Here is a 20,752-nt window from a genome sequence, read left to right as displayed (position 1 = left end):
CCACTATTGTGCGAACAGATTCCGCAGCGAAGCCTGTCCAACCTGAGAATCTGCTCTGGCATCCGAGTCCAGACAGTAGTGCTTAGCAAAGGTGTGGACCGACTTCCAAGTGGCCGCCCTGCAGATCTCTGCAATGGGAACATTTAGAAGCAAAGCTGTTGTAGCTGCTTTGCCCCTGGTAGATTGAGCCTTAGGCTTACCCCCTGAGGTCTTATTCGCTTTCTGATAACAGAGCTGCATACATGACACAATCCACCTAGAGATGGACTGTTTCGAAGTAGCCAGACCAGTCCTAACCGACCCATAGTTGACAAACATGTTATAAACACGGGGGTTGACCCAAATAAGTCACTGGGACCTGGGTGAATCAATGATACAAACAAAGTGGTCCCAGAACAGAGAAGAACAATATAGAACAATAACAATTGATTATAAACAAAATTCAAAAGAAATTAGCAGCATTGTTTTTAATCACAACAAACAGAGACAATTAATTGTAAGTAATTCATAAAATACATAAATATGTAAACACAATTGGTGCCCCTAAAGGAAGGGAAGGGTCAGGGTAGTGATGGAAAAGTGTGGGAGAACTGGACAAGTGACAGATTAATAGTCAATTTGGCCTTTATACATAAAAATGGCATATGACCAACGGTTCACAGACAAATCAAGGAAAACTCATGCTTCAATGTACAAAGCAAAAAATGGCAAATAATGGCAGAAGCTGAGGAAAGGGGAGGTATGTCGACGTTTCAACCCAAAATCGTTGCAGGTGCTAACTACGACCTTGCTAGAGGGTCTTCATCAGGACGGGAGGGAACCAGGTGGGGCATACAATCAGTAGGTCGTGTGAGGTCCGACTGTGGTAAAGACAGGGTTGCTCAGAAGGCGTGGAACATCGAAGGAAGAGAAGGAAAATTTATAAAACTAATAGATGAACGGGGTATGAGGCGTCTGTATAGCAAAAGCTGATCAATCGGATGCAACGCGTGGTTTTCACGGGCAAAGTCAGATGACAACACCAGCCAGTTGTAGATCTGGTAGGAACAGTATTATTACTGGGTATTTACGGAGTCCGCCGCGTGGGTACGGATCCTGAATTGGAAGTTTCGGGAGATTCCGATGGGATTCTAGAGAGTTGCGCTGTAAAAAATGATCCACCGGATTGGTCCGGGTCCTAAATTCGGAGCCTCTGGAGTCTTCGAAAAGGGGGGTCAGAGTAGGTCGCTTACGCGGTCCAAAAAGGGTAGCTACCCTTTTTGAACCGCGTAAGCGCAACTCTCTAGAATCCCATCGGGATCTCCCGAAACTTCCAATTCAGGATCCGTACCCACGCGGCGGACTCCGTAAATACCCAGTAATAATCCTGTTTCTACCAGATCTACAACTGGCTGGTGTTGTCATCAGACTTTGCCCGTGAAAACCACGCGTTCCATCCGATTGATCAGCTTTTGCTATACAGACGCCTCATACCCCGTTCATCTATTGGTTTTATAAATTTTCCTTCTCTTCCTCCGATGTTCCACGCCTTCTGAGCAACCCTGTCTTTACCACAGTCGGACCTCACACGACCTACTGATTGTATGCCCCACCTGGTTCCCTGCCGTCCTGATGAAGACCCTCTAGCAAGGTCGCAGTTAGCACCTGCAACGATTTTGGGTCGAAACGTCGACATACCTCCCCTTTCCTCAGCTTCTGCCATTATTTGCCATTTTTTGCTTTGTACATTGAAGCATGAGTTTGCCTTGATTTGTCTGTGAACTGTTGGTCATATGCCATTTTTATGTATTAAGGCCAAATTGACTATTAATCTGTCACTCGTCCAGTTCTCCCACACTTTTCCATCACTACCCTGACCCTTCCCTTCCTTTAGGGGCACCAATTGTGTTTACATATTTATGTATTTTATGAATTACTTACAATTAATTGTCTCTGCTTGTTGTGATTAAAAACAATGCTGCTAATTTCTATTGAATTTTGTTTATAATCAATTGTTATTGTTCTATATTGTTCTTCTCTGTTCTGGGACCACTTTGTTTGTTTCATAGTTGACAAACAGCTGGTCGGATCTACGAATATCCTTGGTCTTATCCAGATAGAATTTCAACACCCTCTGACATCCAGGGAATGTAGAGACCGTTCCGCTGGAGTGGAAGGATTCTGGAAAAATGTTGGTAAAGTTATAGTCTGATTAACATGAAAATCAGAAATCACCTTGGGAAGGAACTTAGGGTGAGTACGCATAACAACCTTAGCAGCTTGAAATACAGTATAAGGTTCCTGGAACACAATGCCTGAATTTCACTCACCCTGCGGGCCGATGTAATGGCCACAAGGAACGCCGCCTTCCAAGACAGGTGCTGCAGTGAAGCCTTATGAATAGGCTCGAAGGGTTCCTTCATCAGCCTGGACAGCACCACATTCAGTTCCCATGAAGGCGAAGGAGGCCGAATAGGAGGGAACACCTTCTTCAACCCTTAATCACAGGAATCTGGAAGAAGGATGTCTGTGAAGGGCATTTTCTGTAAGCAGTCAATGCAGCCAGATGAACCTTAATGGAATGGAAATTAAGGCCAGACTGAGCTAGATGCAGAAGGTACGGAAGGATAACATCCTCCTTGCAGGTCGTCGGATCATAGTTCTTAGACATGCACCAGATGCAGAATCTCTTCCACTTGTAAGCATAAGAGGTCCTAGTAGACGGCCTCTTAGCCTCCTTCAATATGTCCATGCAATCCTCAGGAAGATTCAAGTGGCCATATTGCACTATCTCAGGAGCCATGCCGCCAAACTCAACGATGAGAGGTTGGGGTGCACCATCTGCCCCCCGAACTTCGTGAGAAGGTCCGGCCGACGATGAGGCAGGATTGACTGGTGAAGCAGGTATGTGAACCACCACTGCCTGGGCCATTCCGGAGCAATGCAGATCATCCACGCCCGGGACTGGGCCAGCTTGATGAGCACCACCGGAATCCGGGGAATGGGTGGAAAAGCGTACAGAAAGCTGTTTGACCAGCTGATCCATAACGCGTTCCCCAGGGTCCCCTGTTGGTAATACCTCAAGGTGAAGTCGCGGCATTTGCTGTTTTCGGCGGTGGCAAACAGATCCACGTCTGGAGTGCCTGACATGGCAAAGATGTCGTCGAGCACCTCGTCGTTTATGACCCACTCGTGGTTTTCTTGAATCAACCTGCTGAGGGCGTCCGCCTGAACTTTCTGCACACCGGGCAGATGAGTCGCCATTATCGTCAGTCCTTTGGCTAGAAGCCAGTGCCAGATCGCCTGCGCCTCCTGTGACAGTGTGCGCGATCTTGAGCCCTCCTGCTTGTTGAGGTAATACATCGTGGTCGTATTGTCTGTCTGCACAAGCAAGGAATTGGTCTGGAAGGACGGATGAAAGGCCTTCAGTGCCAAGTGTACTGCTCTGAGTTCCAGGAAATTGATGTGATACGTGGACTCCGCCGGAGACCACGTTCGCTCGATCTGTAGATGGTCTGAATGCGCTTCCCAGCCCAGGCGATACGCATCCGTCACGATAGTCTGAGACGGGATGTCCTTGTGGAAAGGAACCCCTCTGAGGAGATTCTCTGCCGAGCACCACCATCTCAGGGATTGTTGGGCGTGAAGAGACAACTGAATCCGGTCGTTCCAACACCCTTTCCTCTGGTCCCACTGGTCCTCCAAACATTCCTGTAGCGGCCTCATGTGTAGGCACGCGTGCAGAGTGTGGAAGATACAAGAGGCCATCGATCCTAGTAGAGAAGACACCGTCCCCACTGTTGTAGATGGAGCAGCTATGAGAGCCTGAGTCTTCCGAAGGATGGATAAGCGTCTCTCCTCCGAAGGAGACACGCTTGCCAACAACGTATTGATGGAGGCTCCCAAGTACTGCAGGCACTGCACAGGAATCGGGACAGACTTGAACAGGTTTATGTGCAACCCCAGACTGTTCAACAGGACGGCCGTCCTGTTGAAGTGCAACTGTGCTTCCTGGAAGGTGGAGGCTTTGATCAACAAGTCCTCCAGGTACGGGTAGACAAACTCCTTGTTCTTTCTCAGGTGCGCTGCTACCACAACCATGCATTTCGAAAAAGTCCTGGGTGCAGACTTCAGTCCAAACGGTAGTACGGTGTACTGGTAGTGATTGGCACCGACGAGGAAGCGCAGGAACTTCCGATGTTTCCGTGCAATGGGCACATGGAAGTACGCATCTTGCAGATCTATCGCACACAGCCAGTCTCCTCTCTGCAGCTGAGGATAAATCTGGTGCAAAGACAGCATTCAAAACTTTTCCCTGCGAATCCACTTGTTTGCTTGTCGCAAATTCAGAATGGGTCTGAACTCGTTCTTGTCCTTCTTCTGGACTAGGAAGAAGCGTGAGTAAAGACCCTTTCCCCTTTGGGACAGAGGGACGTCTTCTATCGCCTTTTTTCTTAACAGGGTATCGGCCTCCGCCTGGAGCTCGCGCAGCCGGAACTGCGAGCCGAACGGTGGAATCGCTGGAGGCGGACTGGTGAACCGAAGACTTTTTCCATTGCAAACAATAATCAGCACCCACTTGTCTTGAGTAATGTTTCTCCACTCTGCCAGGTAATGTTGGATGCTTCCCCCCACCGGAGCGGGTAACGGATGAGGGGGAAGAAGCACCTCAGGGCCTAGACCCAGCCGGGCCTTTGGTCGCGGATGAAGCCTGCTGACCACCACAGCCCCTCTGGCGCTTTTGGAACGGGCGCCGCTGGAACTGCTGCTGCTGCTGCTGTTGCTGCCCAGCCTGTCGACCTTGCCCTCTACCTTGCACCCCGTACCGTCTCTGGAACGAGCAGAAGGTCTTCTTCTGCTCCTTCGGCTTCTCCAATCCGACAGCCGTCAAGGTCTCCGCCTCTGCCTTCATGTGGGCCATCTCCTCGTCCGCATGTTTTCCAAAAAGGGTCTCACCCGAGAAGGGTAGATTGGCAACCCTCTGCTGCGCCGCGGGCTTCAAGGACGTCAGACGCAGCCAGGCGTGGCGCCTCAGGTTGACCGCATGGCAGTATCCGTGCGCTGCCAGGAGGGAGGAATCCGCAGCCGAACTGATCACCTGGTTGGAGACCATCAGTCCTTCATTAAGGATTTCTTGGAAATCCTCCCTGTTATCCCGGGGAAGGAGTTCCACGAACCGTGTTAGGGACTCCCAGAGGGACCGATCATAACGTCCCAACAAGGCCGAGGCCCTCGCGGCCTTCATAGACGTGGAGGCTGTCCCGCCGACCTTCCTGCCTGCCGAATCCATCCAGCGGCTCTCCTTGTCAGGAGGCACTGTCGATGACGGGGTGGTGGCGTGTTGCTTCCTCGTCGCCGTCACAATCACGGAGTCCGGCGCAGGGTCCAAGCGAAGAAACGCAGGATCCGAGTCAGGGGCCCAATACTTCTTTTGAAGCCTGGAAGGCGCTGATTTCGTAACCGCAGGGGTGAGGAAGAGCTCCATGGCGGGTTAAACCAGCCCTGGCACCAACGGCAACAAGAGGCGAGACAACTGTTTCTTGTGCAGGGTCTCGAAGATGACGGAAGTCAAGGGCGTGGGCCCCGTGAGTGTGATGCCCAGCTTAGCTGCTCCTCGCAGCAACACCTCCTGGAAAGAGACAATGTCGTAGATCGGGGACACCCTCGTCCGAGGTGAGTCCGACAGGGTCGGCGAGTAGTCCCTGGCACTGGACGAATCCGTGTGGCGGGATCTAGACCTGTCCCTCCTACGGCGCAGTCTGGACCTCGTAGACGAGCGACGGCGACTCCTGGACCTATCTCTCCGTCTTGAGCGAGACCTCGACCTCCGTGGCCTCGGACGTTCCGCGGGCCGGAAAGGAGGGCGCTGTGGAGGCCGAACCAGGAGCCTAGGTCGCGGAGGCCCCAAATGCGGTAGCGAGGCCGACCTTGGCGGAGCCGGTGGAGGAGGACGGTAAGGACGAACCGGAGGCGGTGGAGGAGTAGGAGGCTGAGGCAGTGGAGGAGGAGTCGGGGTACGCAGAGGAGGATCCACGGGCAAAAGGAGGAGGTGTAGGCAACCTCGGTTTGGAGGGGGAGTAAACTTGAGAGTACTCCGAGCCCGGAGACTGTCCCACTCTCCTTTTCTTCTTTTTCTGACCAGAGGGGGGCGATCTTGAGGGCGCCGCCGAAACCATGTGCTCGCTGAAGCCGAGGACTCTGTCCTGGTCCTAGAGCGTCAATGCTTCCTCCTCGACGCTGAGCGTCCTTTCGACGTCGACGAGCGTCTCCTTGACGTCGACAAACGTTGCCTCGACGTCGACGAGCGTCTGCTCAGCGTCGATGGCCGTCGCTTTGACGTCGACGGTCGGTGCCTCGACGTCGATAGTCTCCCCGACGACAGCGATCTCCTCGGCGTCTATGACCTCCGTCTCGACGCTGATCTTCGTCTCGACTTCGCAGACTTACGTGTCGAAGTCGACGGTGACCGGCGGTGTCGCCTCGACGGCAAGCGCCGGTGTCTTGACCCCTCTCGACGTCGATGATGGCTCGACGACGAAACATCCTCGACGTCGGCCTCGTTGGAGGTCTCGACGTCGAACGTCGATGGTGCTTCGACCTAGAGCCCTGGGGAGACGAGGAACAGACTGTGGTCATTCCTTTCGACGCCAAGGCCATCGACGCCGACGGAGACCGGTGGCGTTTTCTGGCCTTTTCCTTACTGGGGAGCCCCCCAGAGGCCGGCGCACAGGCAGAGGAAGGAGCCCCTTCATGCCCAGACCCACCTTGTCCTTGCTGCCTTCTCTGCTCCAAACCTTGGAGACTGGTCTTCTCCCTGTCCTTCAGGATCCTTTTAGGGAACTGTAGACAGATATCACACTCCTCAGGACCATGAGAAGACAGGCACAGGATGCACACCCTGTGAGGATCCGATTTTGCCTTTTTCCTAGAGCACTCCGGGCATTTATCAAATAAGGCAGGCATATTTGATAAAAGAGCAGTCAAAACACCAGAGAAGGGAGGAGCCAAGCTCGCGTCCGAGATGGCCGCGCTTTAGCTCGGCTCCGTCTACTTTCCTGTTCGAAACATAAATCCTGCCTTTATCCTGCCCCGGGAAGACAATTTCTGCTACGCTGTGGATCTGCAGCGATCTCTAGGCACTTACCGTCTGTTCCGGTTGTCTCTGGGTGCCGTGGTTCCGGAGCTGTGCCTTCGCTCGCTTCGGGGCCTTTGGAGCGGACTGGCCTGAGTCTCCTCTGCGGCGCCCGGACGGGGCGCTACGCTATGGCCGGCCTTTGATGGCGCAGTGGGCTCGGCCGACGAGGCGGTTGTGCAGATAGGCCGGTTGCGGCTTTCTGGCCTGATCAGGCGGTCCCGCGGCCTGGGGTGGAGGCGCTGCCTTCCGTTGACGGGGCTGACCGTAGATGTGGCTTGTCCCCCCCCTTTGTTCTCCGGTCCGGCCATTTTGAGTGCCTCCGCCCGGACTGGGAGAACGGGGCCGGTGGCATTGGGGGGCCTGCGATCCTCCTTCTGGTGGCCCCCCTTCTTGCTCTGGACGTGCCTCTGCTGGTGGTTGGCTGAATTCTGTTTGCCCTGCTGCGGCCCGGGCCGGGGTCGAGGATCGCCGCGACCCCGCCGGGCTTCCAAAATGGCGGCCGACCCTGTATTTCTCAGCCGGGCCGAGATGGGCGGCGGTGGTCCACGATGTGGCACAGAAGCCGGATACTGTAAAGGTGTTCCTACACTTGCCGACGTCCTCGCCGCCCTGCGCTCCTGGGGTGCTCCGGTGGCCGCACCCGCTGATAACCTGGAGGAGGCTCGTTTCGCTGGGCCGTTTGAGCCCCCCCTGGCGTGTGCGGCTACGTCGCTACTGGGTGCGGCTGGAACTATCCTGGAAATTATGGACCCGGTGGCTGCCGTTTCTGCGGATATGCGGAGTTCCGCTGCCCTCCATCGTGATGTGTCCTCTCCTGGGCTGTGGGTCGGTAGGCCGGGTCCTGTCCGGACCGGACTCGGTGGTTCTTCCTGTGCTTCATCTCCTCGAATGGCCGACCGTAAATCCTGTGCTGACTCCGCTGGGTCGGCTTTCCTCAGATCATCTTCGGAACTGTGCCTGCATTGTGTACATTGGTTTCTGACTGTTCCGGATCATCCAAGTGGTACACGAAACGTCTTCTGCGGATTGAAGTTTGACCTCCCTGTTCTCTGCCTCCTGTTCCTCATGGTCTGGTTCTTCGTGAGGCGGACTGCCACAGATTTGGAAAAACAAGGACAGGGATGAGACGATCTTGCCTTTGTGGACTGGTGTTTTGTAATGGTTGGATGAGCGGCTGGTAACGGTATGACCTTGTCGGATTCTTGTCGTATTCCTGTAATGTGTCCTTAGAATCTTTGTCTTCCCGTGGGCACTGATGTTTCGGACGGGAGGGTGGGAGCCTATGATTCTGTTTTATGGCCCTCCCCCGTGTTCTTTCCTCCCTTATTCCTTCTTTTCCCCTTTTTTGTCTTTATGGTTCAATCTTGCTTTAGTTCTTCTATATTTTGGGTTCTGATTAGGGCGACAGGCACGCTGCTGGGGGGTAGGCCATAGCCTTCTGCAGGGGTGCAGGGTGGGCTTGTGGGGTGGGTCTGTCATTTCTTTGGGGTTTTTCTCCCCTCATTTTCTTATTCTTTGGTTCTATGGCTCTTGTGTGTCCTCTTTTTCGGGGCGCGGTCTCAGCATATGTCCCCCTGGGTGGGTTATTTTTGTTGCACTAACCGTTTGGTCTTACTGTGACTTGGGCTCACTACGTAATTTTGCTCCGGTTACTACTGGTTCTGAATACCGATTTTTGGTTCCCGATCTCGTTTGCCATGGGGCGCGTGCTTGAGGTGGCGTTCTTCCTTTCCCCTTTTGTCCCCTTCTCCCTCTTTTTCTTTCCTTTCTCCCCCCTCTCGTGGGGTTTTTTTTTTCCTTATTCTTTGGGTTGTGTGACGGAGGGCTTTATTGGATAAGCTTTTTTCGATTCTGTTTGTTATGATATGTTCTTGTTGTGGTGGGTGGGCGCTGAACGGCGGTTGCCACTGTTTTTCTGGCGGGACTCCTATTCTGCCTTTATCGATATGTGTTTGTCATTATTGCGTTATCCTGTATCTTCCAACGCGGCTTGTTCGCGGCCCACCCCGGCCCTCCGAGACTTCCTACCTGTTATTATTCTGTCATTCCCGTTTCTATATTAGAAAATCAACCTTCACGTATCCTGCCCCTGCTGGTTGCTATATGGCTTTTAGCCCTTATTTCCTGTATGCGTTTCGGTGCTGTTGACTCTGTTTCTTATTTGTGGTGGCCGGCCCGCTGGGTTGTAGGCCCGTATTTGTGAGCCTTCTCTGTACAATAAAGGTTTAAAAAAAAAAAAAAAAAAAAAAAAAACACCAGAGAAACTCCAGCAAAGATGAGAAGAGGCAAAAACACGTCGAGTGAAGAAACTAACACTTTAAAAGTGCACAAATTGTAGAAAAAACCCCAAAAAATCAATGCTCCAGGGTCCTGCTAGCAGGAGCCGGAAAAAAGAACTGAAAGTAAAAGGAAGGGGCTGAGCATGCTGGGATACCGAGGGTCTCCAGAGAGTTCCTTAAAGGCACGGTATCCCTTTTCCAGACACATAATGGCAGCCTATGGAGGCTTGTCTGTCCCTACCTTCCTCTCTATCATTCCAAGGATTTGCTGAGGGGAGGAAAGTTTCTCTATGGGTTAAACTTGACAGATTGTGTTAAATGTGTTATTGATATTATATCCTTGGTATTTCTAGCTGAAGTACTGGACAGTGTAGCCTTGTAGGTACGGGCTGCATTATTGTCTTTAATTTTCTCTTAAGTGTCTATGCAGGACTGCAATGAAGACATCTTAAGAGATTATTTTTGAGTGCTACAGGGTCCACGCACATGTGCGGGACTATTCACTAGATTATGACTATACACAGAGATCCCCTACTACAGAACTGGTAGATACATAATCTTACAGCAGATTTCCCACCTTAATAATGATCTCTCAAGGATTCAGACTGGTCTGTAGAACGTTTCATCTGCAATGACTCCCCAACACCACCAGGAGGTGCCTTGTGGATCTTGCCGCAACTTTGCCCCTAGAGATAATGACATGATGACCTGTGGTATATTAGGCCCAAATAAGCATGCACTTTTTCCATGCCCAGCGAGTTGCGTGGAGTGGAACCAAAAGAGCAATGACAACTAGAGCACATATTTGCATACCGTGGGATCTTATTATGCATGGCACTAAATCCACAGAAAGAAAAAAAGGGTAGTGACTAATCTGCAGGATGAATATGTATCCACCAAAATATTGCTAATGAACGTATGTTCCTTTTTCTTCTGATGAATAGACCTCCCCATAGATACATCACCTTAAGATTAAGCCCCAAAGCAATACCTCCCTGGTAGGTGGAAGGAGTAGCGCTGGTCAACCAAGGACATCTTGCAACACTGGTCAGGCAAAATACCTATCACTACTAGCAAGTACTGCTAGGCAAAACTAGCCGAAGATGAACATATAGCCTCCCGGCAGATGTTGGCAGCTGGGAAGCTGTAGGAGAGAGCTGCTAAGGATTGTTATGACACTAGTAGACTGGGACTGACTGCCCTCCAGAGGGTATTTCTTGGACAGAGTATGGCAGATCTTGATACAAAGATTGACCCAGTGCAAAATGGTATTCTTGTTACCTGCCTTGGCCTACTTAGCTTTGACAAAGCCCACAAAAAGCTTATCTACTCTGCCTTGACAAGTACGGTTGATGTATTAAGACACTGCATGTCTGGAGCCCGTTTATGCACTTGTTCCTCCTTAGTAGGATGGGAGAGAGAAGAAAAATAGAAGGGTAACAGACTGGCCCACATGAAATGCAGAAACAACCTCGGGTGAGGATGGACAGGTGCAAACAGCCAACTTACCCAGTAGAAAACTTTGAAATGTGAATGAATTGAAGGACTGGCAACCCTCATTCTCCAGGCATCCAGCCGCAGCATTTATTGGAATATAGGACCTTAACAACATGCTACAAAAGCAGATCGTCTGCATAAGAGCCAAATAATCAGCATACCAGTTACTCCTCGTCCTAGTTAGGGTGGTCAAAATTGGTTGTCCTCGGTCCTCCCCCAGCATTTTTGCGAAAAGAAAAACTACCAGAAACGCGTACATCAGGACGTGAGACAAGTTGAACCTGAAGGTATCCGAGGAGGCTTTCAGATTGAAGTGTATGGCACAAAACTGAGGGCATTTCCTCTTCTATGCCTTGGCAAAGAGAATCATGAATGGGAATCCTAATATGAAGACGTGCATCTCTCTATTGTGGGATGCATTTCTCACTTTCTCTCTGCCTGTGAGAGGCAACAGAGAGCATCAACCCTCACATGGACAGAGCCTACAAGATAAGCCACTACCACAAAGACACCCAAGCCTAGAGGAAGTATCCATGAGCACATTAGCATGAATGTGAGAACGGCTTGAGGGACGACAACCCAAAAGGTTGGAGGTATCCATCCACCAGCAAACACAGTGGTAGATCTGTACCTGAGCAATGAGTCTCTCCTGATACTGGACCCAATGTGAATTCAGGCACATATGAAGGGTCCTCATTCACCATGTGGCAGAAGAACTGGAGAATGGGGATTTGAGTCTGTCTTAGTCAGAAATCTCAGAATCATTTCTTCAACATCTGCAGTCCCTTAAGGAGAAGTAAAAGCCTCCATGTAAGTCGTACCCTGTATCTCTTCTATGAAGGTTAGATGATGCAAGGTAGCGAGATAGGACTTCTAATTATGCTGGTAAAGCATAAGTTATAGAGAACAGTCATCATCTGCTCAAGGCACTACCTGACTATCACCAGGGAATTCACTGCCACAAGGAAGTCTTTTAAGTACTGACCTGCATGGACGCTGGACTGTGGCAGTGAAGCCGCAACTGCCAGCACTTTCTTAAAGATACTGCTCTTTTTTAAAGACACATAATACAGTAGCATTACAGTAGTCAGCCCTAACAAACAAGTTACTTACCTTCGGTAACAATATATCTGTAAGAGACATATATTAGTTATGGATTCCATACCTTAGAATTACCCCCAGGCATCAGACTGGATCCGGGGAATTTTTCTTCAGCAGAACCCTGTGCGTCGGTAGGTGGCGTTGGTCAACTCCGCGTTCGTTGTTGGCGTCGTGATCGCCGGAATTACGTCGCTGTATCTACTTAGACGCCACTTCTGCTTGCGGACGTCAGTTCTTTACACTACATTCCACTCCAGAAGCGCAGAGCCATGCAAGACCACTGGTGCACAAAACTAGTGCCCTGAAAGGGAGTCCCTTACCCTAGAAGTCAGTTTGCAGAATGGGGAGGATGGGTGGGGCAGTAAGGAATCGATAACTAATATATGTCTCTTACAGATATATCATTACCGAAGGTAAGTAACTTGTTCATCTGAAAGAGACTATTAATAATGGATTCCTCACCTTAGTTCACAGACCCACCTCCGGGGTTGGTATTGCTGGGGTATCTATTCTAAGTTCACACCAGAAAGTCCTGGAGAACAGAGCGACCAAAGAAGCCGTCTCTACGGACCCGACTGTCCAGGCAGTAATGTTTAGTGAACTTGTGCAATGAAGCGCACATGGCTGCCAGGCAGATGTGGTGAATAGGGACTCCACGTTCCCAAAGCAGTAGTGGCTGCCATCGCCCTGGTGGAAGAGGCATGCAGCCCCACTGGAGGTTCCTTTTTCGCTAAGGAATAACCAGATTTTGATGCAAAGACCGACCCATTGAGAGATGGTACGTTTTTGCACGGCCCGACCTTTCTTAGCACCCACATAGCCAACAAAGAACTGGTCATCTCTACCCGGAACTGTTTTGTGCGATCCAGAAAGAATGAATGCGCACATTTTGGATCCAGACGGTGGAGCCTCTCCTCTTTAGAAGGGTGCGGGCGGGAAGAAGGTGGGCAAAGTGATGGTGTGTCCTATGTGGAAAGAGGTAACCATTTTGGGATAAAAGGAAGGCCTAGGGCGAAGGACAACCTTGTCCAGATGAACAGCCAAGAAAAGAGGTTTTTAAGAAAGAGCCTGAGGCTCACTTACTCTGCGAGCAGAGGTGATGGCAAACAGAAAGGTAGTTTTGAGGGTCAACAGTCTGAGAGGACAATTATGCAGCAGCTCGAAAGGAGCACACATGAGGTAAGTCAGAACAAGTTTCAAGTCCCACTGGGGCATTACGAAAGGAATGGGAGGAAACAGTTGAGTATTGCCCTTAAGGAAGCGATTTACAAAAGGGGACTTGAAAAGCGAAGGCTGATCAGGAAGGAGAAGACAGGCCGAAAGATATCCTTTAAGAGTATAGAGAGCAGAGCCCTGCTGGGCCAAAGAAAGTATGAAGAGGAGAACCTCTGAAAGAGGGGCAGAAAGGGGATCCACAGCCTTTTCTGTGCACCATGCCACAAATTTGTTCCATCTACTGGCGTATACCATTTTAGTGGAGGGGCGCCTGGCTGCCAAGATAACATTACAGACTTCGGGAGGAAGGTCGAAAGCGGTCAACTGTCGCCGCCCAATCTCCATGCAAGGAGGTGGAGGCTGGACAGGTTCGAGCGGAGGACCGTACACTGTTGCTGCGACAGAAGATCCTCCCGTAGAGACAGTCTGATCGGAGGTTCGATGGCCATGTGCAAGAGCTCGGGATACCAGACTCTTCGTGCCCAATCCGGAGCCACAAGAATGACTTGGGCCCAGTCGTGCTTGATCTTCAGCACTCTGGGCAGAAGTGGTATCGGTGGAAAGGGGCATAGAAGACCGCAACTCCACTCGAGACGAAAAGCGTTGCCTAGTGAGTGCCGCCTTGGAAATTCAAACGCGCAGAATTGCTGACATTGCACATTCTATTTGGTGGTGAATAGATCTAACCAAGGCTTTCCCCACTACCGAAAGAGACCTTGCGCCTCCTCCCAGTGAAGACGCCATTTGTGATCCATCATGACCCTGAGTTTGTCTGCCCTAGAGTTCAGTGAACCTGCCAGGTGTTGACCCACCAGGGACATGCCCTGATGTTCCAGCCATGTCCAAAGGCAGAGAGCCTCTTGACATAGGGTCCAAGACCCCACCCGCCCGTTTGTTGCAGTACCACATGGTGGTGGTGGTGTTCGTGAACACCAGCACTACTCTTCCTTTGACAGAAGGAAGGAATGCTTTCAGTGCAAGATGAATCGCCTGAAGCTCCAGAAGGTTGATGTGGAGCCCGGACTCCGCCAGAGACCAAAGGCCTCCGATCTCCACCTCCACCATGTGGCCGCTCCACCACAGAAGTGATGCATCTGTCATCACTGTGAACTCTAGTTTGGGAAGGGAGAGGGATCTGCCGTTAACCCAATCCTGGTTCATTAGCCACCACTGGTGCAATTGGTGTGCAGTGCTCTGGGAGATCTGGACGCAATCGGAAAGCTTTCCCTAATACTGTGCCTACTGGAACTTCAGGACCCACTGCAGAGCCGGCATATGCCACCGGGCATAGTCCACCTGCAGGAGGCCATGAGGCCCAGTAGCCTCAGGGTCATTTTGACCGAAACCCGCGATTGAGGCTGAAAGATCGGAATCATAGCCCGAATATCCTGAACTCGCTGCTCGGGAGAATAAGCCCGAAACTGCGCTGTGTCCAGAACTGCTCCAATGAAACGGTGTTGGAGGTATGATTCAAACATGTTGATACCAAAATGTTGCACAATCCGAGCCCTACACAAGTATAGTATTTTTAGTCTGCCAACCTAGCAGATCTGACTTTTAATTTTCAAAGAATCCAAAATCTGTTGACGTGCAGGTCAGGAGATGAAAAACACATGCCCATGTTCAGCACAGACACTATATAGTCAGCCATCGCGTAATGAAGCATGGCCAATATATGTATCAAAATGACTGACCACACTAACAAAGCCTGGAGAATTGACTCAGAGGTTTGTAGGGGTGTCCTGCTCATGCAGGGACACCCTCACACTTATAACCGAGCACTCGGGCTTTAGGGGTGCCTTAGGGGTAACATAGGTTTTAAGTGTAGTGACCTCAGATATAAGAAAACCTATATCTGTTGTAAGGGGTGCTAGCATCAACTTACACAGGCTGCAATGGCAGGTCTGTAGTCACAGTTTGAGTGGTCTCTCAGGGGTGGCAGAATACATGCTCCAGCCCATGGGAGACCCCTGGTGTGCCTATGCCCTGGGTACCTTAGTACCATATACTAGGGACTTACAGGGCCCCACCAGTAGCCAACTGTCGAGGTACAAAAGTACTTACCATAATCAAATTTAGGGAGGAAGAACAGTGACTGTTGAGTTGTCAAAACACACTGACACCACGCTAAAAGTCGAGTAACCATGCTAGAGGGCTCCTACCTTCCTACAGGTGCCATCTCAAGATAATGGGTTCGCTTTCATTGAGAAGACGGTGACATCGAGGGGCTGAACTCAGGCGGGGGGTTGTGTAGCCGGTATGGGGCTTGGGACCGAAGTAGGTACTGATCCGGAAACAGATCCAGAGGGCCCAACTTGCATCGGGGGAGGTCCCTTTGGCGTTAACCCAGTTGGCACACCTCTGGTCTCCTTGGGGCCAGAAAGCACATCAGAGGGAGTAAGTTGCCTCAAGATGAGGGACATTCGCCTCACAAAATGTTTACGTTGGCCAGATGTCGCTCTGTCTCCTGGATATTCAGGCAGACACGGAGTCCAGTTTAGCACCAGCTTTGCAGGAGGCGTAAGGTAGCGGTGCCTAGAGGCACTACGTCACCCCACACCCCTTCTGGGGACTTGGAGGGGGCGAGGTGAAGTCGAACGATGCCTCGACTTCTTTGACTTACTAGATGACCATAATAATTTCGAGAGTGACCAGTCACAGGAACAGATCTGGGAATGGGCTGAAGATCATCCACAGACTGAGATGTTCCACGAGACAGGGAGAGGCATGGGATTTTCCAATGCTGCACCACGTGCACCTTCATCTTACGTTCTCAAATGGCCTTCGAATGCATTGACAAACGGTCGGAACAGGACTTCGAGTCATGGCTCGACGCCAAGCACCAAAGACACACCAAGTGGGGATCAGTCTCAGACATCGGTCTGTGAAATTCCGCCACAAGGTTTAAAACCTGTAGGTTTTGTTGGGGACATGTTCCTAGCACACTGTTTGAAAAATGCCTCCACAAAAGCCTAGAAAAAGTTGGTCAAAACCTGACAACGATTGCTATCCAGATCCGTAACCGTTGGCGCACAAAGCAAGGAACTGATGTCAGCGTGCTGGGGTGCACTTATTTAGGCACAGCAAATGTCACCAACAGCGCAGCTGACGGGAAGCCAAAGGCACCACCTACCGGCGCATAAAGTACTGTTCAAGATTTTAAGAATCCAATCAAACGCCTGGGGAATATTCTATGGTAAGGAATCTGCAGTTAAAAATCTCTTCCAGGAGCAGATTTGTGTCCTCAAAATAGGAATAAAGCTGAATGATACAACACCCTTCCGGACTTGGGCTGGTTAAGTGAGATTGGAAACCAGACAGTATTTCTTTGGAGTAGAGGGATAGACAATTTCTTTTTCTGAAATGCTTTAATGTTGGACAGTTTAAATGATGAAAGAATGAATTCTAATGTGGGAACTACTGGAGAATGTCTGTAATGAAGAAGAGTGAGAGCTACTTGCAAAGTTCAAGTGGGCAGGTGGTAGAAGGATGGCTTTGAGTTACTGCTCATTGATAGGAGAACCTAGCAATTAGATTTTGATCTGTGGAGGAAGGGTTGATGCAGGGATGTAGGCGTAAAAAGGAAGGTTGTGAACGATTTAGATGGTGATCCCCAACAGACTGGGGAGTTGAAGATAACCAGAGGAATCATTTCTATTTGGCCAATGAAAAGGGGGAGAATTTTTTAGCAAAGTAGAGTGGAGGTTGTGGCTGGAGACGCAGTGACTGATAGTGTGGGAAACTAACTCCTATCACTTCTACTCTCCAGTGTCAAGGCCTCTTTCTCTCAAGGCATCTTCCCAGAAGCTCTCAAGAAATGCCAGATGCTCCCACTCCTGAGGAGCCTCATGCTAGACCCTGAGGATATCGCCAACTAATGGCACATCACTCATATACCGCTTCACTCTTCAAGAATCTTTGAAAAAGCAGTCTGCGCACTACTCCACGATCACATCTGGATAACAGCATACTGCAGATAAGGAAGTGCAAACAAAAAAAATAAATATATATATATATATATATATATATATATATATATATATATATATATATATATGTATATATAAGTGACAGGTGTTTTTCATTTATATACACAGCATCTTAAAAGATTATCCCCATCCATCAAGACCATCCAACCATTCTCCAATTTTGAAAAGAATATAAAACTCTCCTCTTTAAAGAACACTACATCACAACAAAGTAACAGTCCATCTCCACTCTCATAGCCAAACTTCACTCTCAAACACTTACTGACTGTATATTCCCTTTTCCCCTGGTATTGCGCTCCGTTGCCTGTTGGCTAGTTTTGCGCTACTAAAATACCATATACAGAGGACAAGTTACAGCTCAATCAACAACTTTTACAGGGCAGCAAAACCCCATCCCACTTACTGCAAAGTACTTACTTTAATTCCTCAACAGGTTTTTTGATAAGCAAAACTATTGTGTTTGCGTCTGCCAAGCGAATTAGGCACTGGAGGGCCCGGCTTCTGTGTGCAAAGGTCAACGGGTTCATGCCAATTGGCTATAATTGAGAGAGAACATTTTTTAATTAAAAAAGCTGTTGGTTTATTCACATGGTAAATGTACATTTGAACATGCAACTGTTAAAGTGCTGTGCTTAACAAATTGAAACCGCATTACTGCTCCTCAAAAAAAATCTATATATACTTCCAAGTCCTCTTCCTAAAATGCTCATTTTAAGAATATCTCGAGGCATACGAACGTTCAGTTTTTTTTTCTAAAATATGCCATCCCCTACACCACTAGTCAATACAGAAAACTGAGCAAACAGGAAAAAGAAAATAAAAAATGCTCATATCGTACCATTTTCAAGAAGGATCAGTAGGCAACTATGAGAAGATAGATTATCTATCAGAAGAAGCACTAATGGTGGATATGCTACTATTTCTTCTGATTGATACTACTTTCTCGAGATTCCTGGTCTGAGGAAAGACGGCATAGCAGTAACCAGTGAAGAGGGTCTGGGGATACCTGAACATCACAGAAGAAATTGTTGAAGAACGGCCCAACCAAACAATACTTTGTCTATTGCCTCAGAGTACTGCCGGTACCGCCTTGTAAAAGTATGCACTTAAGGCCTGGATGCTGCACATTAAATGCCAACAATAGGCACAACCCTAAAAAGATCTCTATAACTGCATCTTCAGAAGAACGAGCTCATAATTCCTATGGCAGCAGCTTCTTCGCTAGCTGCCAGCTTGGCTTGATGTACTGAATGACCCAGTAGGAAACAGTTTTTATTTTTACTGTCTCTTTCACTTATAGCACCCTGACTGAGCTAAAATATTTTGCCCTTCAAACATAAAAGTTGGGGTTGCCTTTGGTGGTGCTATGTTTCTTTTCCTTTCATGGATGGGGTGGTGAAATACAAGCTGGATAATGAACTATTGGGTTACAGTTAAACTTTAAATAACGGTCTGCTTCAAACTGGGCATTACGGTGTCCTGTAAATATGTAAGACAGGTCCCACCAAAGCAGGGAGATTATAATTCTACAATCATCCTAGACGAGGTAATCAACAAAATACAATCTTAAGCGAAGGTCCAAATTACAGCAACATAAACTAGTGGGGAGTCGTACTTTATCGACCAGACAGAGGAAGACATAAATCCTTCCCCTCTTGAAATGTAACCAAAAGAAACCTTGACTCTCGTTAAGAGTGGCATGGTGGTGGTGGTGAAGGGATGGGGGAGTTGCAAGGGGGGTACTGTGGAGCATTATCAACTGGCCTGATAAAAACCTATACCCAGGCAACCAGTATTTATAGGAGCTAATAAATGACTTCTATCACAAGGTTTCCTCATACAAATGGAGAACAACATGCATGTACTGTTATTTACATTGCATGTCCTTTGGTACATTTCTGCAAGTTTGACCTGCTGAAATTCACTTGAGGAAAACTGCATCTTTGGCTTCGAGCGAAGCCAGCTTTTATGCCCCTTTCAACAGTGTTCAGAGACATAGACCGTGGCCACTCAGATCCGAATAGCCTTCGGGTTCATCCTGTCTCAGTCTGTGCATGACTTGGAATCCCTAGAGACATATCTGGGGGTGTGCAGACAATACAGAGTTGGGAATTTCAATACTACAGAAATATTAAGTCCTAAATATCGTCAGTGAGAAATATCGACAGCAAGAATATTGTGGTCAAGAATATTGATTAGAAGGTAACAAATATCGTGTTTAAAATGATAAAAGTCAATAAAATCGTTTGTAAAAAAATAGTTTAAAATATCAATTTTTAAAATTAGTGTTATGTATTTTAGTATATATATTTTAAATATGTGATGTCTTTTTGTGTGCAAGTATTGTTTATTTTTTTTACATGTGTTACATTTTTAGTAGTTATCAATTTTATTTTAATTACATTTTGAGTTTTTTAGTTCCATAGCGGGTTGTGGGTTTGTAGAGAAATAGGGAGGGAAGTAATTTAAATATAATAAATTAATGATTTTCTTTATTAATATTTGAGATTTTATAATTTTAACTGTGGGAAGTAATTTATTTTAATTATTAATTTGCTGTTAATTAATATTAATTGAATAAAAATTAAATATGGAAAATTGTGTAACTTTAGGTGAGGGTTGTGGGGTTATGGGATAAAGGGTGAAAGTAATTTATTTTTAATTGATAATTAGTTAATTATTAATTAATTGAAAATTAAATATTGAAAATGTGTAATTCATTTTAGATGAGGATTCTGCGGTTTATAGGGGTAAAGGGTGGGAAGTGATTTATTTTTAATTAATAATTAGTTGTTAATATTAATTAATTGAAAATGTAATATGGAAATTGTGTAATTATTTTTAGGTGTGTGTTGTGATGTTTACAGGTGTGAGGGGTGGGAAGCAATTTATTTTTAATTAATTAGTTGTTAAATAATATTATTTAATTAATTGCAAATTAAATATGGGAATTGTGTAATTGATTTTAGGTGTGGGTTGTGGGGTTGATAGGGGTAAAAGGTGGGAAGTTAATTTATATGTGTTTTAATTTGTTTTTTAATTAATAATATTTATTTAATTGCTAATTATGTTAATTATGGAAGTACATTCTATTTTAATTTAGATGTGGGTTGTGAATTATGTGGTGTTATAGGGTACGATGTAAATAAAATAAATGCACAAGTTACTACTTGTGTAACAATATATCTGTAAGAGACATTAGTTAGTGATAGATTCCTAACCTTAGAATATCCCCAGGCATCAGACAGGATCCGGAAAGTTTTCCGTCAGCAGTACCCCTGCGCGTCACTAGGTGGTGTCGTGCAGCTCCGCGTCCATCGCTGGCGTCATAGGCACCAAGATAACATCACGGAGACTACTTAGGCGCCACTCATGCGCGCTGACGTCAGTTCTGTAAACTACTTTCCGTGCCAGGAACGCAGAGCCATGCAAGAAATGACCACTGGTGCCATGAAACTAGGGCCCTGAAAAGGATGACCTTAACCCTAGTAATCAGTTTGCAGAACAGGGAGGTTGGGTGGGGCGGTAAGGAATCTATCACTAAATGTCTCTTACAG

At 48.0% G+C, this 20,752-nt stretch overlaps 1 protein-coding gene across 2 annotated transcripts in view; it reads right to left on the bottom strand.

Annotated features, from left to right (window-relative positions):
* KNTC1 (kinetochore associated 1) overlaps nucleotides 1-20,752 on the bottom strand; it is a 913,665-nt gene that overhangs the window by 197,504 nt on the left and 695,409 nt on the right. For both annotated transcript variants that reach the window (XM_078667574.1, XM_078667573.1), the window contains exon 54: nucleotides 17,613-17,731. In XM_078667574.1, the coding sequence (XP_078523700.1) occupies nucleotides 17,613-17,731 (119 nt within the window). The remainder of the gene's footprint in view (nucleotides 1-17,612; nucleotides 17,732-20,752) is intronic.

This window comes from Lissotriton helveticus, chromosome 11 (assembly GCF_964261635.1).
Source record: "Lissotriton helveticus chromosome 11, aLisHel1.1, whole genome shotgun sequence".
Taxonomy (NCBI): Eukaryota; Metazoa; Chordata; class Amphibia; order Caudata; family Salamandridae; genus Lissotriton; species Lissotriton helveticus.
The sequence above is the reverse complement of the archived record's forward strand: the minus strand, read 5'-3'. Positions and strand labels throughout refer to the sequence as shown.